The 22,001-nt window shown below is 40.1% G+C and overlaps 1 protein-coding gene across 1 annotated transcript; it reads left to right on the forward strand.

Moving 5' to 3' along the window:
• The first annotated feature begins 15,039 nt into the window (after positions 1 to 15,039).
• Positions 15,040 to 17,802, forward strand: hs3st1 (heparan sulfate (glucosamine) 3-O-sulfotransferase 1). Its single transcript, XM_010743026.3, has 2 exons — positions 15,040 to 15,464; positions 16,098 to 17,802. The coding sequence occupies exon 2, from the start codon at positions 16,236 to 16,238 to the stop codon at positions 17,151 to 17,153; it is 918 nt and encodes a 305-aa protein (XP_010741328.1). The 5' UTR covers positions 15,040 to 15,464; positions 16,098 to 16,235; the 3' UTR covers positions 17,154 to 17,802.
• Positions 17,803 to 22,001: the final 4,199 nt, after the last annotated feature.

Consider the following 22,001-nt stretch of genomic DNA (forward strand, 5'->3'; position numbering starts at 1 on the left):
CAATATCATTTTTAATTAGATTTCCTCCAATCCAAATCTGCAACAGTCTGCAACCCGGATATTGTGGTTTCACTGTGGCTCTCTGTAAAACGGCTTAAATCACTCACAGCTGATAGCCACACTATGTGGCAGAGCACAAAATTAGCACCAGTCAAATTTGGAAATGTCTTTTATCAATTAGAGATCTAACAATTGCAATTTTCTTTGTGCTGCAGTCAGCACCACAGAAGTCCACAGCATATCTATGTTGGCTCACAGTCAGTCAGTCATTTGCCCTCAAGAGGAGCGGACCACCCACAGATCTGAAGTTTAGCGACCATTTCTACAAATGTGTCCAAAAATGTTTGGGGTTTTTTTCTTTGTGCAAAAAGTGATTAATTTCAAACATTTATGCAAAAAGATAAAAGAAGAAGTAGAAGGTAAAAAGATGCTTCAGGCACTAATCCCCCCTAAGGATGTGAGGAACACACAATCAGTACAGGAATGAGAAACCAATCCTCATCAACCAAACACTTAGCATAAATGAAGCAGCCATTTCATATGCATTGGTCCTGTTTAGGAGTCAAGTATGAGTCCTCTGGAGAAGAATGATATCACCAGGCTAGCATTCCTTAATTGAAACCACCAGCTCCCTAAGCTATCCCATTACACCTGGCAGGTTGGGGTTGCCAGGTCAGAGTAATTTATAGCGCTCTTACCTCAGATAATCCATACATATAAGCTGTGAGGTTATGAAGCTGCTGGCCCACTACCCATCTGCAGCCAATTTGGCCCCTGCACAATGATTCTTAAATCACACAAAGCTCCCAGACCTTGCTGACTGGACTATAGAAGAGGCAGAGGAGTCCGCTTTCATTTGAATTCCCTTCGCATACCCCTCCTGGTAGATTTAAGGGGAATAAAAGAGACCATGGGCATTAACTACCTGAACTAGTGATCCTCCTTAAAAGCCAACACCCTCTGCTTTTTTCTCCCACAGCAGTAAATTGCGAAGGAATGTGGCCCAGCACCAGATCAATAAAACTTCTTTGCAATTTAACAAGAACAGATGTTAGAAATCCTACCAGGCATGCCCTGCTACATTTTAAGTGAGATAACCACGAATGTTTGTATGTGTGAGTGTTTTAGGAAAGCTTCTTCTGTGGCCAATCTGTTATTTCAGCCATCAAACGTGTGATCCCCTCTATCTCTAACGTTACAGGAGCTTAATCACTGTGAAGATTAACTTGATCAGATATCACATTTCTTCACACTGTTTCAATTATAAGGACAAACTGTGTGTTGGGGACAGGGGGCTGGAGTAGGGTGGCACTGAAGATAGAAACAGATCATTGGTCCAAATGACTAGAGATGCCTGCTGGCTGTTTTCCAGCTGTGTTTACATCTTTATCTGAAAATCATCTTTAAGAAGGGAAACACCGCTCAGTCTGAGGACGGGAGGACTTTGATCTTCATATTTTTGGCGTTGCTTGTGTTGTGATAATTTATCATCAAAGGTATTATCATTTGGTTGCAGCAGACAAATCGTTCAGATTTCACAAAGTGAGAAAAATAGCTGGCCAATACATATGTTAGCAGGGTTGCAGTGTTACCCATGGATGCTCTTAACATAAAAACTGTTTCTATGGTTACACGTCTGCTATAAATCACACCACAAACACCAGCTATGCAATTCTGCAAGGATGTGAGTGTGTAGTTAGCAAATATGAAGAGCCGTTTCTTCTCTGCTACGTTTCTTCCGCTGATGCTTGCAGTATTGCCAAGATGTATGATAACTGTTATATTTACACAGTAATTCAGCCCTTCTACCATCAAATTAAACAAGATATGTCATTTGTAACCACTCTTCAGTATGAAACATGAATGTTTTCTGATCAGACGCCGCTCTCAGCAGAACAACATTAATTGTCAGCACATTACAAGCATTTTGTGATCCAACGCCATTATGGTCATTGTGAACTTATTGTGACGTCACTTGGTTTGTGTGTATTCTGAAGCATTGAGTTTGGCATTATGGACGATATCATATTGGGGTTTTTTTGGAGCTCAAATGACCATATTTGGAACGACAGCATAGAGTTGGTGAGCGACATGCTGCAAGTTTTCAAGTAGAAAACAAGTTGGTGAGCGACATGCTGCAAGTTTTCAAGTAGAAAACATTAAACTAAAATATGTTTCGGAGAATTAAACAATGCAGTAACAGAATCTTGATTCATATTTGATCAGCACTGCAGAGTTTTACAGTTTGATCTGAGTGTCATGAGCCGTGGTGTTGCACTGGACTGTCTCATCTTGTGACTTGTCAATCACAAGGTACCAACACTCTAAAGAATAACCCGATAATCATCTGTTTTACTCTGTATGGAACCATAATTCACTAAATCAACATCATGCTGTATGGAAGACCTGAAACTAGCAATTGAGACTAAACTCATGAGGACTGTTTACTGAGGTAATAAATCAAGTTAGAAGGAAGTAGAAGGGCTGAGTATAAAGCTCAAAACAATTGCAGCCAGTAGTGCTGCCCCCTATTGGCTGAATAAACGCAGGTTTAAGACACGTCTGCATTGACTTCACAGACCCAGAAACTCCACTAATTACATTACATTACTGTCCATTGTTTGGGAAAGGTCAGTGTCATGGTTTACATTAAAACAGCTACTTGGTTAATAACATTATCATTATTATCATAAACAAATGTAACAAACACCTTTTTATTTTGACTATTTAACTCCTTTATAAGACGCAAACCATCCATCACAAAATCACTGGTTCGAATTCTCTCCTCATTGTGTTTCATTTCTATAGCTGTCTAATTAAGGCCTTTAATAGCCATGATTAACAAGAAGTCCACTGTGCCAAGTCAGGTGCTTAGTTGACTCATCCATCCAACCCAATCTCCTTTTTACCGTAACACTTACAGCCTTGTTTCATCTCATCTTACACAAGAGAAATTATGTCTTTAAGTTAATTTCCTGTCTTTTATTAAATAAAAACATACCCAAGCTGCACCTTTTTATAAAAATCTCCTACAAGGCTAAAGACTAATATTATTAATAATATAATATTAATAATGTAAATCATGTTTGAGAAAGCTCATGTATAGCATGAAGACACTGACAGAGAGTCCACAGGGTAGATCAGTAAATTAATTACACTCAGTGGAAAGCACACAGATTTTTAAAGCTTGCTCAGTGTATTCAGGACATCCACACTGGAAATGTTGAAATGTGTGAGGGGTCAGCACAAATGACCTCAGCTTGGGCTCAGGTTTGTTGTAGGACTGGATCAGAATTGGCATGCAGTACTGCAGAGCACATTTTTACAGTTCGTGTGTAAACACCATAAAGTGAGGTGAGACAGGGAAAGAGGCTTGCTAAGCCTTGTCTGACAGCATTATCATGGGCATTGGTAACAGTGAAGGGCACTATGTAAACAGCTTTTTCCCAGATGCCAATAAATCCAGAGCCATTACAGACAGGAGTTAGGCGCAGGTTTGCATTCTAACAGCAAGTTTCTATGGAGAAGCTCATGCATATGCTCTCATGCATGCATATGTACATGCACGTTGTACAAAAGCACACATAGCACGCACATAAACGCACACACACACACGCATTGTGTGACAGAACAAACAAAGTACGGATATCTGCTTCTGTTGCTAGGATACCGGCTGTTCTGTAAATCAGGATGACTGGTGGCACAGACGACCGTGAAAAATTAGCACAAGCTGTGGTAACAAATTAAGAGTAACCTCTAACTTAATGCAGAAGGAAACCACATTTATTCGGCCGGTTTGAGTTTAAAGGGAAGGTTCACGATTCAGGTCAGCAGTGTTCAGGTAAACAAAGGGAATATTATACTAAAGAGACTGCAGGGCTTTCAACAAAGGATGTGGAGCAGCCAGCCAGTAAGAAAGCATAGCCAGCTAGGATTGTCCAACGGTATGAGAAAGATTAGCCATTAGCCAAGATTTAGCCATAAAAGCAAAATATAGTTGGCCTTCTAATGCCACTGGCTTCCTTTTGGGTGGCATCTTTCTTTTCTTTTCTATATATACTCCACAATGTTACACACAAAGCAGGATAATACAGGAAACCACGGATAAAATGTATGTATGATGTGTCATTACAACAGATGAAACACACACTTCTCTAACATCATGCTTGCATGTTCTAAAGTGGAGGCTAGTGGTTGTAAAATGTGCAATCAAATGTTAAATTGTTAATCAAAACTATTTTATCAGAATCCAAAATCTTTTTTTTTTTGCTTACCGCTGGTGCTTTTAGACATATCTGACATTGGATTTCACCCACTATTACTTACATTGGAATTGCATAAAGAAGTACTCTCTTAATGGCCAATATGAACAGTGTTGTACTGTTTATTTCAGAACCAGAACCCGATGGAGACACTACATAGCCCATCTAACCTGGGGACACTTGAGGAACCCTCCAGGAGAAGCTGAAATGCATTGCTGGAGAGAGGGACATCAGGAGCACCCTGCTAAACCTGCTGCCACCCCACCCTGACCCTGGATAAGCAATGGATGGATGGATGTAATTATCACCAGCAAAATCTGTTTTAATGACTAGTGTTTAAGACAGACTTGAAAAAATGTGAAACTATCACGTAACAGTTAAGCGGCCCGTATTGTAAATGCAAACTGCTCTGATACACTGAGCAAACACTCGTCAGTGTGTCCACTGTGACCCATGTCCCCTCTCCCAGCAGCTCCATCGTCGGACTGTTATTGAGCAATTATGGCCATTGATTTTCTCTCTCTTCTCAGCACACCTCTGCATGACAGCTGGTCTTTGTAAGTGGCCTCACTGGACTCCTAACTGCTGCCCTCTGTGGCCACACTATTTGCTCAAAGATGTGGCCAATTTAACACGCTATGCCTGCCCTGTCGCCTCAAGGTGTACAGTAAAACTCTTTAAAGCAGGCACAATTGCTCCTCCTGAGTGAGTTTTTATACATCCTCCACACTGCAATGAATATTCCTCTGTTTGCTCCTTTGCTACTAAATTCAGTTGTGACTAATTTTAAAGATATGTGCTGAGATTTTCATACATCCTCAAAGTTTCAAACCCACCTACATCCTATCACATCAAATGACAACACGTCGAGACATTAATTATTCAGAGAAGCTGCACCTTCAGCTGTTCACAAGATCCTTTTCAGTCTTCAATCAAAATGCCAAACTGACTGATACGTTTGACAATCCAAAGCTATAATTCATCGTTGCACAGTCTGCGACGCTGCTTTTATGCACAGAAACAGCTTTTTGTTCCATTCAAGCAATATCGTTTTGTAACTGACAGCGAGCTCCCACGGATGTGCAGTCTCAAAAAACACATCGTACAAACATATTATCTGTGCTGAAGCAGTTAGCCACAAGCTTCACCACTCATGTTATGCAAAAAGTAAGTGGCCTTTTCCCACTTGATGGCGTGCTGTTCTTTAAGCATGTCCACTTATCTTTATACTAAACCTACATCACTGCATATACACAACTCTAACTGAACCTCCCACCCAGCCAGCTCCTACTCCAAAACAAACAGCAAGAAAATACTTTGCAATTAACAGACTGAGACTCGAGCCATTAGTGCCAAGCAATGTGAAACAGCTTGACACCATTACTATGAAGTGGGCAAGTTATGACAAAGCAAGCATGCCCAAAAAAAACCTTTAAAAAAAATTGTAAGCAAATTGCCGACACATTATTTCGTAAACAGATAATGACTTCATTAGCAGAAATTATCTCCAGAAATGAAAGAATGGGTGGACGGTCAGGTGGGTGGGATGAACAAATGGATGGATGGGAGGACTGATTAAACATTGAAGGGAACATGTGTAATGTAGTGAGAAAACAGTCATCTAAACCCAGCAATCCACTTGGTATGTAGCTGCAGGCAAAGGCATGTCAGCTCTCTGCAGACAATCATTACCTTTACCTTTTTTCTTTAAAAAAAAAAAATCACAAGAATTCAGGCAGACAATCTTTCCCTGTGCAAAGGCCTTGATAAGTAATTGATGAATGCAAGTGCAATGATATAATATAAGGTTTCAAATGAGCAGCAGTGGTTGAGCAGTATGAGCTACAGAACGGGGCCTCAGCTTGCTTTACACTTCATCAATTATGATATGATGAAGAGCAAAGCTAGCTGTCACGTAAACATGCTACCTTGAGCAGAAACATTTCTATAACGCTCAGCTCGAGATGGAGTGTGTGGAGAAAATATGAATGTGAACCATCATCGACTGGGCAATACAGCTGAAATCAATACCAATATAAATAAGAATATTTTCATAATATCAACATGTACTAGTAGTGTGATGTTTATAGTTTTGGGTCATGGGTCGAAGCACAGACTTTTAATTTGGAGGATGTGCAGTAAGCATTTCTACCCTCGTGTTTTCCATGTGTCTGAAGCAAGTGGTAACCTCCAATGCTAGGAAATGAAGCCAATGTGGATGTGCTAAAAACTACAAAACCTTAAACGGCCGCTTGAGGAACACTGCAGAAGTGAGTCAACCTTCATAAGCAGCCGTATTAAAATGCCCAATTCCACAGCAGAAGTAAACATGTTTACAGCCTGGTCCAGACAACAGTTTTGGTCTCTGTAGCTAATTTCCTCGTCCATGAAAACTGTGAGGGCGTGAGAGGTTTTTTTTTTTTTTTTTTAACTCACCAGTTCATGATATTAAAAGGTCGAAGTTGCACATAATTAATGGCGCTGCTGCTTCACTGACAGGTAAGTGCCGTTGCAGATGGTTTATTAGAGCACCCAGGCGTCATTTGGCTCGCCTCAGTTCCACCGATGATGCACATCTTTGCTGATATTTAGAAGCAGTACACCCAAATGGTGGCAGCCAGCGCCGCATACATTCATCTTCAAAACAGCACTTCAGAAACCTATGGTCCGCCTCTGTCCATTCTTTATACTGTCATTGGTTGTTAGTCGTGTTGCCAGTACTTTTGTTGGCTTATAACTTTGTCTTTGTTTTTGTACTTTGAACTGCTGTTGCTTTCACTTGTGGTCAGTGAATAAATTACTCAGGGACAATCCCGAGGTGTCTTTGTTCACTACACAACCTGATAGATGGTAAATCTCATCATGGTCTTGATGATCTATTTATGTTCTTCTATGGTGTATGCAGTTTTATGCGATTTTATGTGATTTTCTCAGATCAATTCAGGAACAGTTTATGATTAATATAACCAAACAGTAATTTCACGGAGCAAGGATGCAAAAATATGTAACGCTGACCATTTTCTGTAACCACTTATCCTCATCAGGGTGACTTGTGGGGCTGGAGCCCATCCCAGCTGACTTTAGTTGAGAGGTGGGATACATACTGGACAATTCCCAACAACCATTCACACTGCTGAAAAACATCAGATAATAATTAAGTGACTTAAGCTCTGAGCAATGTTTAACTTATGTTTACATGCTGAGACAATAGCTTACATATCACTTTAGTGTGTTTTGAGCCAAAGAAATCTCACCTAAGACAATTCAAAGGAGGTGGTCTGGCCTCTTAATACACAAAAACTCAAACATGAGCACTTATATTTCATCCAGAAGCAACATGAATGCACTGTTGGTAGGTGAGTTGTGCTCGATCAAAACAAAGGGCAGGACACTGGACATAAATAACCTGGCTGAAAGGTAATGGTGTGTTTGATCCAGCTCATCTGGCCTGCTGGGTGGAGTGACCCTGAGGTCTTGGTGCATGATCTCCATCCCGCTTACTCTCCTCTGTTGATCAGACTGCACACAGACAGACAGTTTCTGTATTATACTGATATTAAATGAGCGAAATAATATCAGAAGTTCACTGTTGAGTGGCTACAACACAGGAAGGAGAGACTAAAGATAAGTGTGGAGAATGTCACAAGTGCGAAAAAATTATACTGAAGAATTAAAGTATGTTTAGTTGATGTCACACAGATTTTCATTTTATTTTTTTATACTATTGTTTTTTCAGTCAGTATACCTACTTGTTTCTATTCGTAATGTAGTCCTAATTGGTAATATAACCATGGCTGGAATTACCTCCCATGGGGTAATTGAGCAAAAATGAGCAGCAGGGCCTTAATTGTGTATTTGAGTATTCCCGTGCTAGTACTACATGACCAGGTTTGTTGTGCATTAGCTTTCATTAAGCTCAAGTACAATACTAAATGAGATCATGTCTCAAAGGTGGATGTTTATACAGGGACCACTTGAAGTTGGGGTTTTAAAATAAGGTAATACAGCAGCAACCAACTTATGTCGGTTAATATCGTGCTTTAGTTGTGTTTATCCTCACAATCCCAAAGGCAATTACTATTAATCATGTAACCAATCACCACAGAGTGAATCTGGGGATCTGGTGACTCACTATGAGTTTATAATGTCAACCGCAACACATCCCATGCTGCTTTCATGACAGAGAAATATAATAAGCAATAACAAATGTTCATGATTAAGCTAATTGTTATTTATGATATGTCCTGAGATGACCTGGGGAAAATGTCTCTGTGTCTCGGCTGGCTCGTGTATCTTAGTGAAATTCTGTTAAACTGTGATGAGGTTCATGATATCAGTAGCTGGAGGGACAAAACATGCAGATAATTACATTTGATTTGGCAAACCTTTTCACTGTCTTCACCGCCTGCTCTGCGCATATCATAGCGGCATCACATACCTCCATAGAGGCCTATGTCTTCACAGCAGATGAGTTGTCCTTATGAAACATCAGGAAAGACAATATGCTGTGATAAAAACATTATTCCCAGCAGATGGAAATAATGTTAACTTAATGTTTTGTTCTGCTTTATTTCATGCTGCTATTAATAGTTTATTGTTTATTTATTTTTATTTTTTTATGCTTGAAGAGAGACACTTGCTATCATGGGACCAAAGTTTCACACTGAGGACACCTGAGTTAGATCCACTTGCTCCTCCAGAAAAAAGGAAGTCAACGGACCATCGAGTTACAGTATTACCACTGTTCTCAAGGTCAAGAATGAGACTTTCATGCAAGTATGTCTTCGTTATTTTCCAACAGAATAAAGCAAACCATGTCTTTATTTCAGACTGCTTCTGTCTTATAAGATATTTCACAAAAAAAAATGTGCAGCTGTTGCTCAACACAATGAACAAAATACACAAGAGGTAGAGAATGAAAGACTGCAGACAGTTCAATACATATTGATTATTTGGGGTAAAACTTCCTGCAGCCTGCTCAGTCTGTGTTTGTGCTCAATAAGAGGTGAACCTCACATAATCTTCCAACAACATTTGAGCCACCTTGAGGTGTGTGTTAATTCCTGCTTCTTGTTGTTTTCATCCTTTTTCAGACGGTAACTAACAGTGTTGTGGCGTCTCTTGGCTTAGCCGTTTGTTCTCGTTGGAACTAATTTATGCAAATAAAGCTTGAAAGAGAGTAATCAAAAGCATTGAAACTTCGTAATTATACAGTATGGTGTTTCACATTTTCCCACAGGAATGCGTTTTACAGCAAACCTGAACATCTGACTCTTCATTTCAACACCTGCTCTGGGTTCATCCTGACAAGTCGCCTCATGTTTTCAGGTATTTACACTGTAAACAGGTTTCTGTAGTGCCTTATATATCTATATTTACCATATCTGCCTTCCTTTTGAGTAGAGTCTGTAATTTGTTTTGGTGTCCTTCCCAACATTTTACTGTAATAGGAAAATATTTCTGATATTTTCTTGCTAAAAATAATTAAAAAACAAAGTATTATTCGATTTAAACCTTTATATAACCCATTTTAAACCTAATTATTTTGTTGAAGCGTGTAGCCTCACCTTTAATTATGACAATACATTCAGCGCGTGACATGACAGCAGGATTTTTATTTTAATTAACACATGACATGCTCAATAAACAAAGCTGGATATGAAGTAGAAAATGCTTTCATTGCTTTCATGATCATCAAATGCCCAGATGCAAGACCTGCTATTTGAATTTTCTTTTTTGTGATTGGGGAGAGTTTTGAGAATGCGCTCGAGTGGATTTACCGAAACATTTTTCACACCACATAACCACTAATCCCCCCTTTTCATATGCTTGAAAACTTGGTTTCAAATAGAAAATGCTGGCTGATTCAGACCTCATAATAAACCTTGGCCTGACTTTGAGAAGAGGGAGGGAGCATAAGTACTGGTGGAAAATGAGAGAAGATGAAAAACATTTTTTTTGAAAAGGCACACAGGCACAGGCACCACTCATATTCACTCACAAACAGCATTCCTAGTTCCCTTTTTTTGAGGAGATAGAGGTAACGTCTGGTTGCAGTGTAGTAAAATATTTCAACTGTAGCTGTGTCAGAAGTTTTTCCACTAATCTCTCGAGTTGGGGTTCTTTGAGTGAGAAACTAAATATCTGTGTCTGAGGCCTGTCACACAGCGCCGCATCACAGGATGATCAAAACCCCCTTCGGCAAGCTTTCGCATTGTGCGAGAGAAGGGCCTCTTTTGAGAAACGAGGGACGGGGAGAGATGGGGTTGGCTGGTGGCGCCTGCGCAGGGAGGGCTTTGGAGGAAGAGGAGAAAAAAGAGAGTTGGAAGCAGGGTTAATCCCACACTGTCATTATCCTCACTTCTTAGCCACAGTCTGTGAGCTTCCCCATAATGAAGGCCATTTCCAAGGATTTGCACCTGGCACAGACGCCAAATTCTGCAGTAATTACCGATAGAGATAGATTCCTCTTACCTTTAGGCTTTACGGTGGGTTATAAAAAGTAACCCCTTGCAGTTCGGCACATCTGTAAACCTGCAGAAAACGCAGCATGTACTGCACTTGAGCGACTGACTGATAATGATGTTTACTGTTACAGAACAACCGCTTCCTCGCCGCCTTTGTGCAGAAGTGTCGACAAACAAAGAGGCTTATTTGTTTCAACTCATTTCACGATCTATTTGTTTAATTGGCAATGATTCGCCTGTGGATCTAAAATAATAATGCAGATACTGTGTTATCCAATAAATAAAATAGACCTGAGCGGCTCTTCTAAGAACTTTGCATGAAAGCTTTTATTCTATCCCCCACTTTAGATAAAACAAGCACAGTGGCAGGTGGAGTGAAGTGGGAAAAGGCTATGCTTATGTTTATTCAAAATGCTTGTCAAAGATAACAAACTGAGTTTATAGTATTTAGTTTGATCATGTCAATGTAATGTGTAACACTGCATGCTTCTGTTTTCTGCCAAAGGTATAAGAGTGAACTGGTGGAGTTTACTGTCTGTAAGCTACTCCCTGCAGTCGCCTGCGTGCGTCCATATGGAAGCATAGATGAGTCATTATGAAACACTCCCACCTCCCATGCAGCTCAACTGTTGCTTTCCCATGACTTAACGTCATAGTACAAGTCCGGGCACAATGATCCAGACCTAACCTACACCCCCTTTAACCTCACTCTTGCTTCATCTTACGATAACTGACAGTTGTACACATTGTTGTACCGATGTAAATGACGAAGTGAAATGAATTCCCAGGATGTCTCACTGAGAATGTTACTGTAACGTTTTTGTTGTCTTACTTCCATCAGCTGAGACACTACAAGAGATACAGGAAGTGTGTGTGTATGTGTGTGTGTGTGTGAGAGAGTGTGTGTGTGTGTGTGTGTGTGATCATATGATTTTAATTACTTTTGCCCGCTATCCCACTGATTTAATTCAACTGTGATTCGTTTTCCTGTCAACTCCTACCAACCAGTCAGAGACTGGTTTTCATTTAGTTTTTTAGATGGGTTTGGCTCTAGGCAAACTTTTCTGCTCACAAACTTAGAATACACAGTGAAAGCTCTGTTGTCACTACAGGATCCAAGTCTGGGAACAGTCTCTTGAGAGTTGAATCATTCGATTCATCATACATCATGTATCAATATTAACTTGACTCACAAGCTCTACTAAACCCTGGACGTCATTATCTTATAAAAGTGACGTTCTTGGTGTAATAAAATGAATCAATGTGTTCGGAGGAGGAGCTGCCAAATTTTATTTTTTTATTACATTACAACAGTCAACTCAAGTACAGTCTCAACTCAAGGTCCACCTACTAGCTATTTCAAGAGCTTTTAACAGTATGACATGATGTGTATCAGTGCTGAGTGTGCTGAGTTATCGTGGAGATACAAACTTTAAAGTGTGAATAAATCTTTCCTATTGAGAAAAATCTGTTAGTCAAAGGGCATTACGATTGTCTCTTTTCACTAATTCTTTTTCAGTAGTCAACTTGAATTATGCTTTTTTTCAGACACATCTACAGTATTTGTGAAAAGAGCCAGTCCTAGACTCTTGCATCTAGGCACTGAAATTGGCTTCATCTGAGGGTGCTGATGTTTGCTGTGAAACACAAGAAAGCCACTCTCTCTTTAATCATGCTTCTGTCACAACTGAAAACAAGTACAGCAAAGCATCTTTCTATTTGAAAAGTGTTCGACAACAAACAGAATCATTTCATTTGCAGACGCTTCTGCATGTCGCTTTCATGCGCGTCCCTCTCTGAAACTCAGAGCTGGAGATGTGTCATTAGTTTCATTTGTGTCATTATTATTTGTCATTTGCCATCATCACCATAAATAAATGCAGATCCATACAGTAAACCCGCTTGAACAAAGTATGGCGTTTAATTAAATAGCTGAAGCAATAGAAGGAGCTCGCTGACCTGCAGTGTGCCACGGGTGGGTGTTCGGTGGGTGATGATTCACAGCGCATGTAATTAAACTGTGGAATTAGGTGATAGAAAATAATAGCCACTGAGTGGAAAAATAACTGTTGTTCATCCTCAGGTGTTTAGAAAAATAACTATAACATATTAAATAGATTTTCAGTCCATGAATATAGAATAAAAAAAAAAAGAGCATTACAAGAAATTCTAATTTCCAACTCAAGAATATTCATTTGGAGAATCGAAGCAAAAACAACATTACCATTTCCAGCCTGAGGGTGTAGCTATGCGTTCTATCGAAAAACTAATAATAAGAAAATGGTTTATTAGATGAAAAACAATAATATGAACAGCAAAACAGCCGAATGATATGCCTGTTAGAGAGCCTGTGGGTACATCAGAGCTCTACCTCTGTCTCAGTGACAAAGATAATCAGTGATACTTTACTATATAGAAATATCTGAGACACAAAATCCTTTATGTGTGGGTTTGTTTCTGTATAGCAATGTGTTATACACTAATAAATGTAGCTTAAATATGACTGCAGTTTTGCGTTAGAGTTTGCACAAGGTTAACAGCTGTTTCTGCAAAACATATGACAGTAGGGGCATTAAATATCTTCTTATGCGAGTAGGTAAAACATAAATAAAAACACTCATTTGCTGGTTTTATTGTGTTTTCAAAAGTAAGACTGGTATCAGAGCTGTGACAGACACAGGGCATGTATATCGTATATTTTCCCATAACAATCTGTTAAGCCTGTCAGCACCAGATAAAACCTGTTTTAATGCTATACACAGTTGGCACAGCAAGGCTTAAGGATTTTTTTTTTTCCCCCAGGGATGCTGATCATGTAGCAACACTGATTTGTCTGGAGTTAAAGTGACTTGTCTGGGTGAAACACTTCATTTCTATAGTCATTTAACCTGTTTAGAAGTATTTAAGAATGTTTTTTGAGCACAAAAGATGAAATATGTAGTAGTTGATGCCATGAAAGCCCAGGGACGTTTTTGTTGTTATTTCATCCTGTTTAGAGCTGAGCATGCAGGGAAGTCACTGAGGTGGCACTGAAGGTATTTATGGTCTGTGAATATGTACCATTGTCATGTTAATGTGGTCAGATGCCTCTGATGATCCTCATAGTGGGATTATATTGTACTTGCTCCGCGACTCTGCTGAATTCACACTTCTTTGAGAGACACAAAGACGGAATGTACGGATTACAAAACTATATCTAAAAATCAATGCGGGGAAACTCTTGGCTATATCAGCACTTGTACTTTGCATGCTGAAGAAGTAAAGCACGTGCGTTTGCATTCTCTCTGCAGGAAAGGATGTGGTTAAGAAGTGGGGTTGACCTTTCTCTGTGGCACCAAACCTCCTGCTTGTAGCACCCCAGTATAGGTAGAGCGTTGCTTTAATGTATGTAACGGCCTTCGCTTAAATAACCTACACAGCAGAAATTTTTTCGCAAACATGGGTAAAATCAGATACATACATATTCAATTGCGAAGCCCTTAAGCCCTGCATGCTTTAGGCTGAATATCAGCATGTGAAGCAGGGTGTACTCTACTCCCAATTACAGTAAAATGTAAATCGTCAAACAGATCATGTCACACTTTCATTCCCATCGTATTTCAGTGATTCCTCACCTCTCATTCACACAGGACCCCAAGTGACACAAACTGGCGAGGTATTTGACATCAGTGACACGCCACTTACTCATCAACTCTGTGAAGTCACTCAAACTTTCTCGCACTGACTAAATTCACAGGTGACTCACAGGAAATTGTGAAACACTAAAGTGTACTTTGATCCAACATCAATAAATCTGTAGTTTGGATTGCAGCAGTATTTTGGATGTGCTGTTGCTGGCTGGTTTGAACATCCAAAAAGAAAAAGAAAAAAAAAAAAAGGAAAAATGCAGCTCAACAGGTGGCAGGATTGTGCAACTCGGACTCTACGACTACCCACAGTTGCACTTGCACTGTGGACAAAGGAGAAGAATGCCAGGGATGAATAACTGGTCTGTCTCTTTCATTGATTTCCCCTGAAAGCAAAGAGTGAAGAGAGGACTCCTGGAGGCTCCACTGAATAGCCTTTTTCAATCCAAATCCTGAGTAGGCGCAGGCTCTCTATGGGCTACAAATTTTTATAAAGACTGAGCAACGTAGACTGCTTGAATTTGAATATTTTGGGCTTCTTGGTAAATACTCTTTAATCAGAGCTAACACCACAAAAGAATCCACAAGATTGGGTTTTATTTATTTATTTATTTTTATTTTTTTTTTGCTGTATGACACATAATCACATGACAGAGTTGTTGCATTCTGCACTTTTTTCTATGCTGTCCTACATGTGTTCCCATGAAGTGTCACACACCTGACGCACAGCGTCACCTGCAGCGTTACCTCTGTCATTTATCATAACATTACAACAACGTTAAGTCACAGGAGTGGAGGGAGGAGTGGTCCTGTAGTCGTAATGTAGGCGTAGACTTCCATACAACAGCTGACACTCAAAAACCGGGAGGACAGTCTGGCTCCGAAACACAGCACAGAGGAGGCGCTCCGGTGAAGTTGTTTCCCGGTCGGAGGCGAGTTTTTACGCGCTTGGAGCAAGAGCACAGAGACGGTGGAGAGCTGGATCTTATAGCTGCTGTTGTTTTTTGTTTTTTTTTGGGGGGGGAAGTATCGCTGCTGTGAACTGAGAGAGAGAGAAAAGATCTGCACGAAATGAAATCCGTGTCGAGTGGACGATCATAGTTAAAAAGGTAAGAGATTTACGGCACTGGAGGGATTTCGTGGGCGATGCAAGCGAGGTAGCGAAGCAGACAAAAACTGAGACTGATTTAAAAAACATACAGAGTAAAAAAAAAACAAAAAAACACTGACAGCAGGCGCAAAAACATGCGTAAGTTACGCATGGTATTTCTAGTTTCTGTGCAGCCTTTTAATTTGCAATATTTCCCACACCTGCTTATTTCATGTAGCCTGTATATATCTCATGTAAGAAAATGTTTAGTGTTGCATGTCATTATGAATTATAAAAGCAGACAGAATCAGTGTGTGCATTTATTTATTTCAAAAATACACACTTCTCAAGGTGATCTGTGTTTTTTTTGCCATAAACATTGCACATATTGTTTCAGTTAAATGAAGGACACTAAATGTCATTTAAGGACATGACATGAGGTGTAATAAAGCGCTGCTGATAACATGTTTCCTGCTTAGTAATTTGTAGTTTGATTGTAGATATTACTGGGAGTGCAGGAAGTTTAAAGTTCAATCCCGTCAATACCTGTCTTACATTATAGCAAATGTTGCTCCATTGAACTTGTGGGTGATGTCAGGCATGCGGCTTATGTGTGAGTTGGATTGTTTACAGCTGTTTTCTTCCATTGTAGTTACTGCTGCTGACAGAGAAGAGGCTGTTTTTTTGCTTTTCAACTGGACCATTGTCTTCAGGCAGCTGCTCTTTCAATGTGGGATACAGTTTTGGAGCTTTCGCCAGGCTGAAATCCTCCAGGGTCAGGACCTCCCTCATGGCAGCCTTGCTCCTCGGGCTGCTGCTTTTTGCAATGCAGTCTCCCCCCATTCCCTCCAGGCCTATGGCTGACGAGGGACCACCTTTACCTCCCACCTCATCGCCCACCAACAACCCAACCACCAGCCACCCAAACGGGACCCTGCAACAATTTCCTCAGATTATAATTATTGGCGTGAGGAAGGGAGGGACGCGGGCGTTGATAGAGATGCTCAGCCTGCACAGTGCGGTTGCAGCGGCTCAGAACGAGGTGCACTTCTTCGACTGGGAGAGTCACTTTGAGAAGGGCCTGCCTTGGTATCTCAGTCAGATGCCCTACGCCTTCCCCGACCAGCTGACGGTAGAGAAGACGCCGGCCTACTTCACCTCCAGCAAAGTCCCCAAACGCATCCATCAGATGAACCCTGATATCAAGCTGCTGCTCATCCTCAGAGACCCCACAGAGCGGGTGCTGTCGGACTACACACAGGTCTTTTACAACCGCCTCCAGAAGCACAAGCGCTACCAGCCCATTGAGTCAGTTCTGGTGAAGGACGGCGAGATCAACCTGGGGTACAAGGCTCTCAATCGCAGCCTGTACTATGTTCACATGCAGAACTGGCTGAAATACTTCCCACTGAAAAACATTCACGTTGTGGACGGGGACGAGTTGATCAGGGACCCCTTCCCAGAGATGAAAAAGGTGGAGAGGTTCTTAAAACTGGAATCGCAGATAAACGCTTCAAATTTTTACTTCAATAAAACTAAAGGATTCTACTGTTTAAGAGACCACGGGCGAGAACGGTGTTTACATGATTCAAAAGGCAGGGCTCACCCTCACGTGGCACCTGCCATCCTGCAAAAACTCTACCAGTTCTTTCACGAACCCAACAAGAAGTTCTTTGAGCTTGTGGGTCGAACATTCAACTGGAAATGAACATTTGGGTCTCAGTAGCTCGGTGTAGAGTTGTTTGAGGATAATCTCTATGAGCTGTGCAGTTTTCCCTCACTAACAATGTAGATGAGACAGAGCTAATGTAAATTTAAATCTATTTTTGTACTAGTATGTTTGTTAAAGGAGTATGATGGAGCCAAATATCAGGGCAGACTTTAGTTTATGACATGCTCTATTAGTGCATGTCTTGTCGTTTCCTTTTTGTCAAACTTATGCATTTTACTGTCTCACTGCTGTTCAGCTTGTCAGATCAACGCAGATGACTTATTATGACACTGAAAATGACATTCAGACTTTAGACTGTGCCAGTTAATGTGTTATATAAAGATAAGTACCAGGCAGTTTGATATTGTCATACAATATGTCATGTTTCGCTTCATATAATATGGCATTATTAACATCCAACTGCATTTAGAGCTCTGAAGGAACTTACTTACCTGCTGCTATGATTTTCTCAGTCACTTTCAGGCAGACGCTGTACTGAATATGTCAAATCAAATGTTTCTTTATCTAAGAATCAGTTATATAAAAGTGCACATCATATTTGATCATTACAGTGTACTGTAAATCTTTTTTTTTTTCAAAAAGTGAAGAATTAATACCATAATAAAGATGTATTTTATTTTTAGCACGTCTGATGTTTTGTTTTGTTTAGTTTTTTCATCCATTATGTATCCGTCTGCTGTGCAGTTTGTCTTCAGATCTTTAATAAGCAAAGAAGAAGGATGATCCAGGTTATGATGAGGCATGTGTTACTGTGCGTGTATAGGCTGCTCTAATCTGTGTGAGCTGCTGGATCACACTGTTTCACCATGCATTTACATGTATGGACAGGAAGTTTTGAACATTTTGATACGTGCCGTCTATCACTTACACATAAAACTACGGTGCAATGTTAACCATCTTGAATTTCCGGTTTGGTTAGTTTCAGTCTGCCAAAGGAAAAGAAGATAGCATCTCTGTACCCTGTGTTGGTAAAAAAAAAAAAAATGCTGTACTGCTGGGAAGCTGCTGTATAATGTCTTTCTGTTTTAATCCTCATCCTCCTCCAAACATTAATACCTGCTTTGATTGTCAGGGTGGGTGAGTAACTTTTTAGTGTCATAAATTACGATAAGAGAATTGGGAGTGGGCAGATAGGTAAACTGAGATTCAAGCATAATCCGAATCATGAGAAACCAAAGGAAGAAGTTGTTTATGCCCAAGGGTGCGATCTTCTTGCTCAGTTTTTTTTAGAAGAGGCAAGGGATTATTTATTCAAATCTCATTGCTACTCTGAAAACATCAGCAGCACCGTCTCAAAGACATTAATCCCCCAAAAACCTACGGTAGCTGTTTCATATTTGAATGTGGCCTAGATTTACACAGGGGCTTACTACTGCAGACAGGATGTTAACCTCATTGCCCCTTAAGTGCAGACCAAAGTCATATTTCTTTCTTCTGTCTCGCTTATTCTTTTTGTCCTCAGACAGCAGGAACGCTATTCCCTGATTTACCTGCAGTTTACATGTTTTTTTTTCATAGTGACGGTGTTGACCGGCGGTGTTGTAAGATCAACGGCTCTCGGCAGGACAGGTTTGACTGCAAACATAGAGGGAAGTAAACAAGTACAACACACAACAATACAGCAGACAGTGTCACCGTCATCTTACTTTGGGTCAAACAAAGACTGATGCAATTTACAGATACTGATGGCGCTAATGGCAAAATCAGTTAATAAGAACAGGAGACGAAAAAAACAACCTACTTGGAAATAAAGCCTTCCGTCTGACAAGTGACAGCGTTCCCTAAAGTACTGCACTTAAGCATAATTTTAAGCAATTTCTCCTTTGAGTTTTTTGATTTTCTGCTAGTTTATCATTCTACTTCTGTAAAATACATCACTTTGCTTTTGTCTCGGAGCTGCAACAGAGAGACTTGTATCCTCTAAGCCTCTCAGATGGTTTTATTTAAGTAATTGTTAGGAACCAAAACAGTAAAATCGTCCACTATTCTACAAAAATCCGAAGATGAGAGAAAAGTTAACATACATGTGTGGAGCAGACGGCAGTAAAGTTGCCGGCTGTGCGGTTGCACTGAGGCGAGTAGAGATAGTGTTGGAGATCAGGCTCCTCAGAGTGAATCAGATTACCATCTCTGAAATATGCCTGTGTTCAAAGAACAACTCACTTTAAATTTAAAAAACTGTGTCATTTGCTATACGTTTATGTCCTTGAAATGGTTTTATTTTTTACATGAACGATGAAATTATAAAAGTATTCAATTAAATGATGAAAGTATTTTCTTTCCTGGGTTACTGTATATGCATGTTGATGTTGTCCATTGTCGAGACAATACAATATACAGTGGCTAGGACTCATCATAATCGCTTGACCCATTGTAGCTACCGTATGCCACTGGTAGCTGAACATACTCTTTTCTGGTTTCTCCTACAATCCCCTCAGATTTATCTTGTGACCTAAGTCTAACCTCCGGACTAAACTACCCAGTTAAAATCCAACTCGACAACCTGTACAGTAAAATGCTGCTTATACGTTGTTCAATCAGTATTAACAGGCTAAGCAGGGATTCAGACTGAAAATAGCTCTGCGTTGGTGGGTCCCCACAAGGCCTAAACACAGTCTTACAATAATATAATAATACATTAGCCACAGGGGCAATTTTTTCTTTGCAGCAAGTACTTTTCATACTTTAAGTACATTGCTTATCATACTAATTTCCTTTTATTTAAGCAGGATCTAGTATGGTTCTATAATGGAGTAGTTAATTAATGGAGCATATAATGTTATGTATTTTAGGTTTTAATAGCTGCCCACAAACAACACTGAAGAAATCATAGGTAGTTATTCTCTGTGGGTTTGTCACTACTAGCAATCAGTTTCATTTTACGTATAATCATTGCATTCTTTGTTAATATAATTTAATATAATATCAATATTGATTGTAGTAGCTTGAAAAAGCAAGGTTGAGTGGGGCGTACTTGTAAATAATATAAAATTTGGCTTGTGCAGGTCTTCTAGATAAGGCTTTCCAAATCATTTCTGCCGAAACTATTTCAGCAATGACACATCCACTCTGCTCCCAGTGCTTCTGTCTCTAGTGTTGTCTCTCTGCTCTGCTCTACTTGCACACTACCCAACATCAGAGTAGCATCTATTAAGAGTTCATGAACGCCCCATTAGTCTAGTCAGCTGTGCAGCCCTCTAAAGTTTTACAGTCACAGATTTCCCTTAACATCACCTAATTAATCTCAGCCACATAATTAATTTGCCTCCTCGCCCCACATGCAGTAAGGGCAGTAAACCAGCGCTACAACCACGATTAATGGGCATTGGCTTCCTCCTGGCGCCTCCTCCACCCCCCTTCTCCCTCCACCTCCGCTGTAACACTATTTTTTGTGGAACTTTCTGGACTAAGTTGGAGCCAGCCAGCCACCCCCACCTCTCTCCCTGCTGCCAGCCCACACTAGTTGTTGCTAAAGGACCCTGTTTCCCCTCAAGTCACAATCAGCCAATCTTGAGGTTTTTCAAAGGATGATGTGAGCCGATGGAGCACAGCCCCTTCTGCAGTCACCAGGGCAGCAGCTCGCTTTAATTGGAATAGATTGTTTGTCCACTCAATGTGTGAAGCCCGGCAGAAATAACACATGCACCCACTCTGTCTTTCTTTCTTCCCATACAAACACAGAAATAGAAATGCACGCACACACATGCATACAGTTTCTACTTCTTAGCCTAGCTCTGAGTCACGGAGTTAAGCATTCAAATTTCATGAACATGTATACAAATTATGTTTGACAGGATGTTTAACACCTGGAGGAAAAAAAATATTCCATTTGCTGCGCAAACAAAGGAGATAGAAGTTTGAATTGTTATTATCAGTATTATTTATTGTCATTAAATCTATTAATATTATGCTTGTGTTTTACAAAATGAGCTATGTCATGTTTAGCTCCATCTATTTATCAGATGTTCATCCTTCTTACTGAGAAGACTTTTTGGAGCACAGTATGTTTTATGTTTTATTTTTGTAAGAATGTTTTGTTGAATGACCTTCTGGGAAATTGTACGGTAATTACTTTTTGAAAACTAGAGCTCCAAAGCGAAACCTGTAAGCAGGTAGCTTTGAAGGAAAATAAAATAAAACTAGACATGCAGTATGTCAATATTTCAGATTTGTTTGGATGCTTTCTTCAAAATGACTTCATGGTAATGAATCTTCTGTGTCCTTACATGTTTAGTGTACATGTTTGGTCAGCGTCTTGCATGGTTTATTACAGGACTTCTCACCACGCACTGTATGCCACTCCAGCTGCCATCCACAGATATAAAAAATGAAACACTGAAAATAATAGATCACATCATTGCACTGCATTCGAGGGAAGTGTTTGGGGGGTTTTTTCAGCGTTGTGTGACACGCACTCCAACTCGAGATAACGCTGCATCTTTATGACGAAGGTAACCTTGAAACCAGGGGGATACATAAATGACAAAGACTCTCAGAAACCTGTACATCTTATCTGCAGCCTTGACAAGCATCTTTGATTAAATCACAACACAGACAAAAGTGAATCAAATAATCTATCTTTTAATCAAAGTAGGTGTATGCTAGCTTTCTGTCAATTTAATTCAGTATTAAAAGGTGACCTAACCATGTTTGTATTGAATGTGGTTTTGACATTCAGGAGAACATCTAAAGGCTTTTGACTCTGCGTAAAGGTGTGCCTGATAGTGGACAGTTGACCATTCATCACCAGTTCAACATAAAACCGGAATAAAAATGTCACCCAAAGTGGCATTTACCTGTTTCACACATGCAAAAGTTACATTC

The sequence above is a fragment of the Larimichthys crocea genome, chromosome I, assembly GCF_000972845.2.
Source record: "Larimichthys crocea isolate SSNF chromosome I, L_crocea_2.0, whole genome shotgun sequence".
In the NCBI taxonomy this organism is placed as follows: Eukaryota; Metazoa; Chordata; class Actinopteri; family Sciaenidae; genus Larimichthys; species Larimichthys crocea.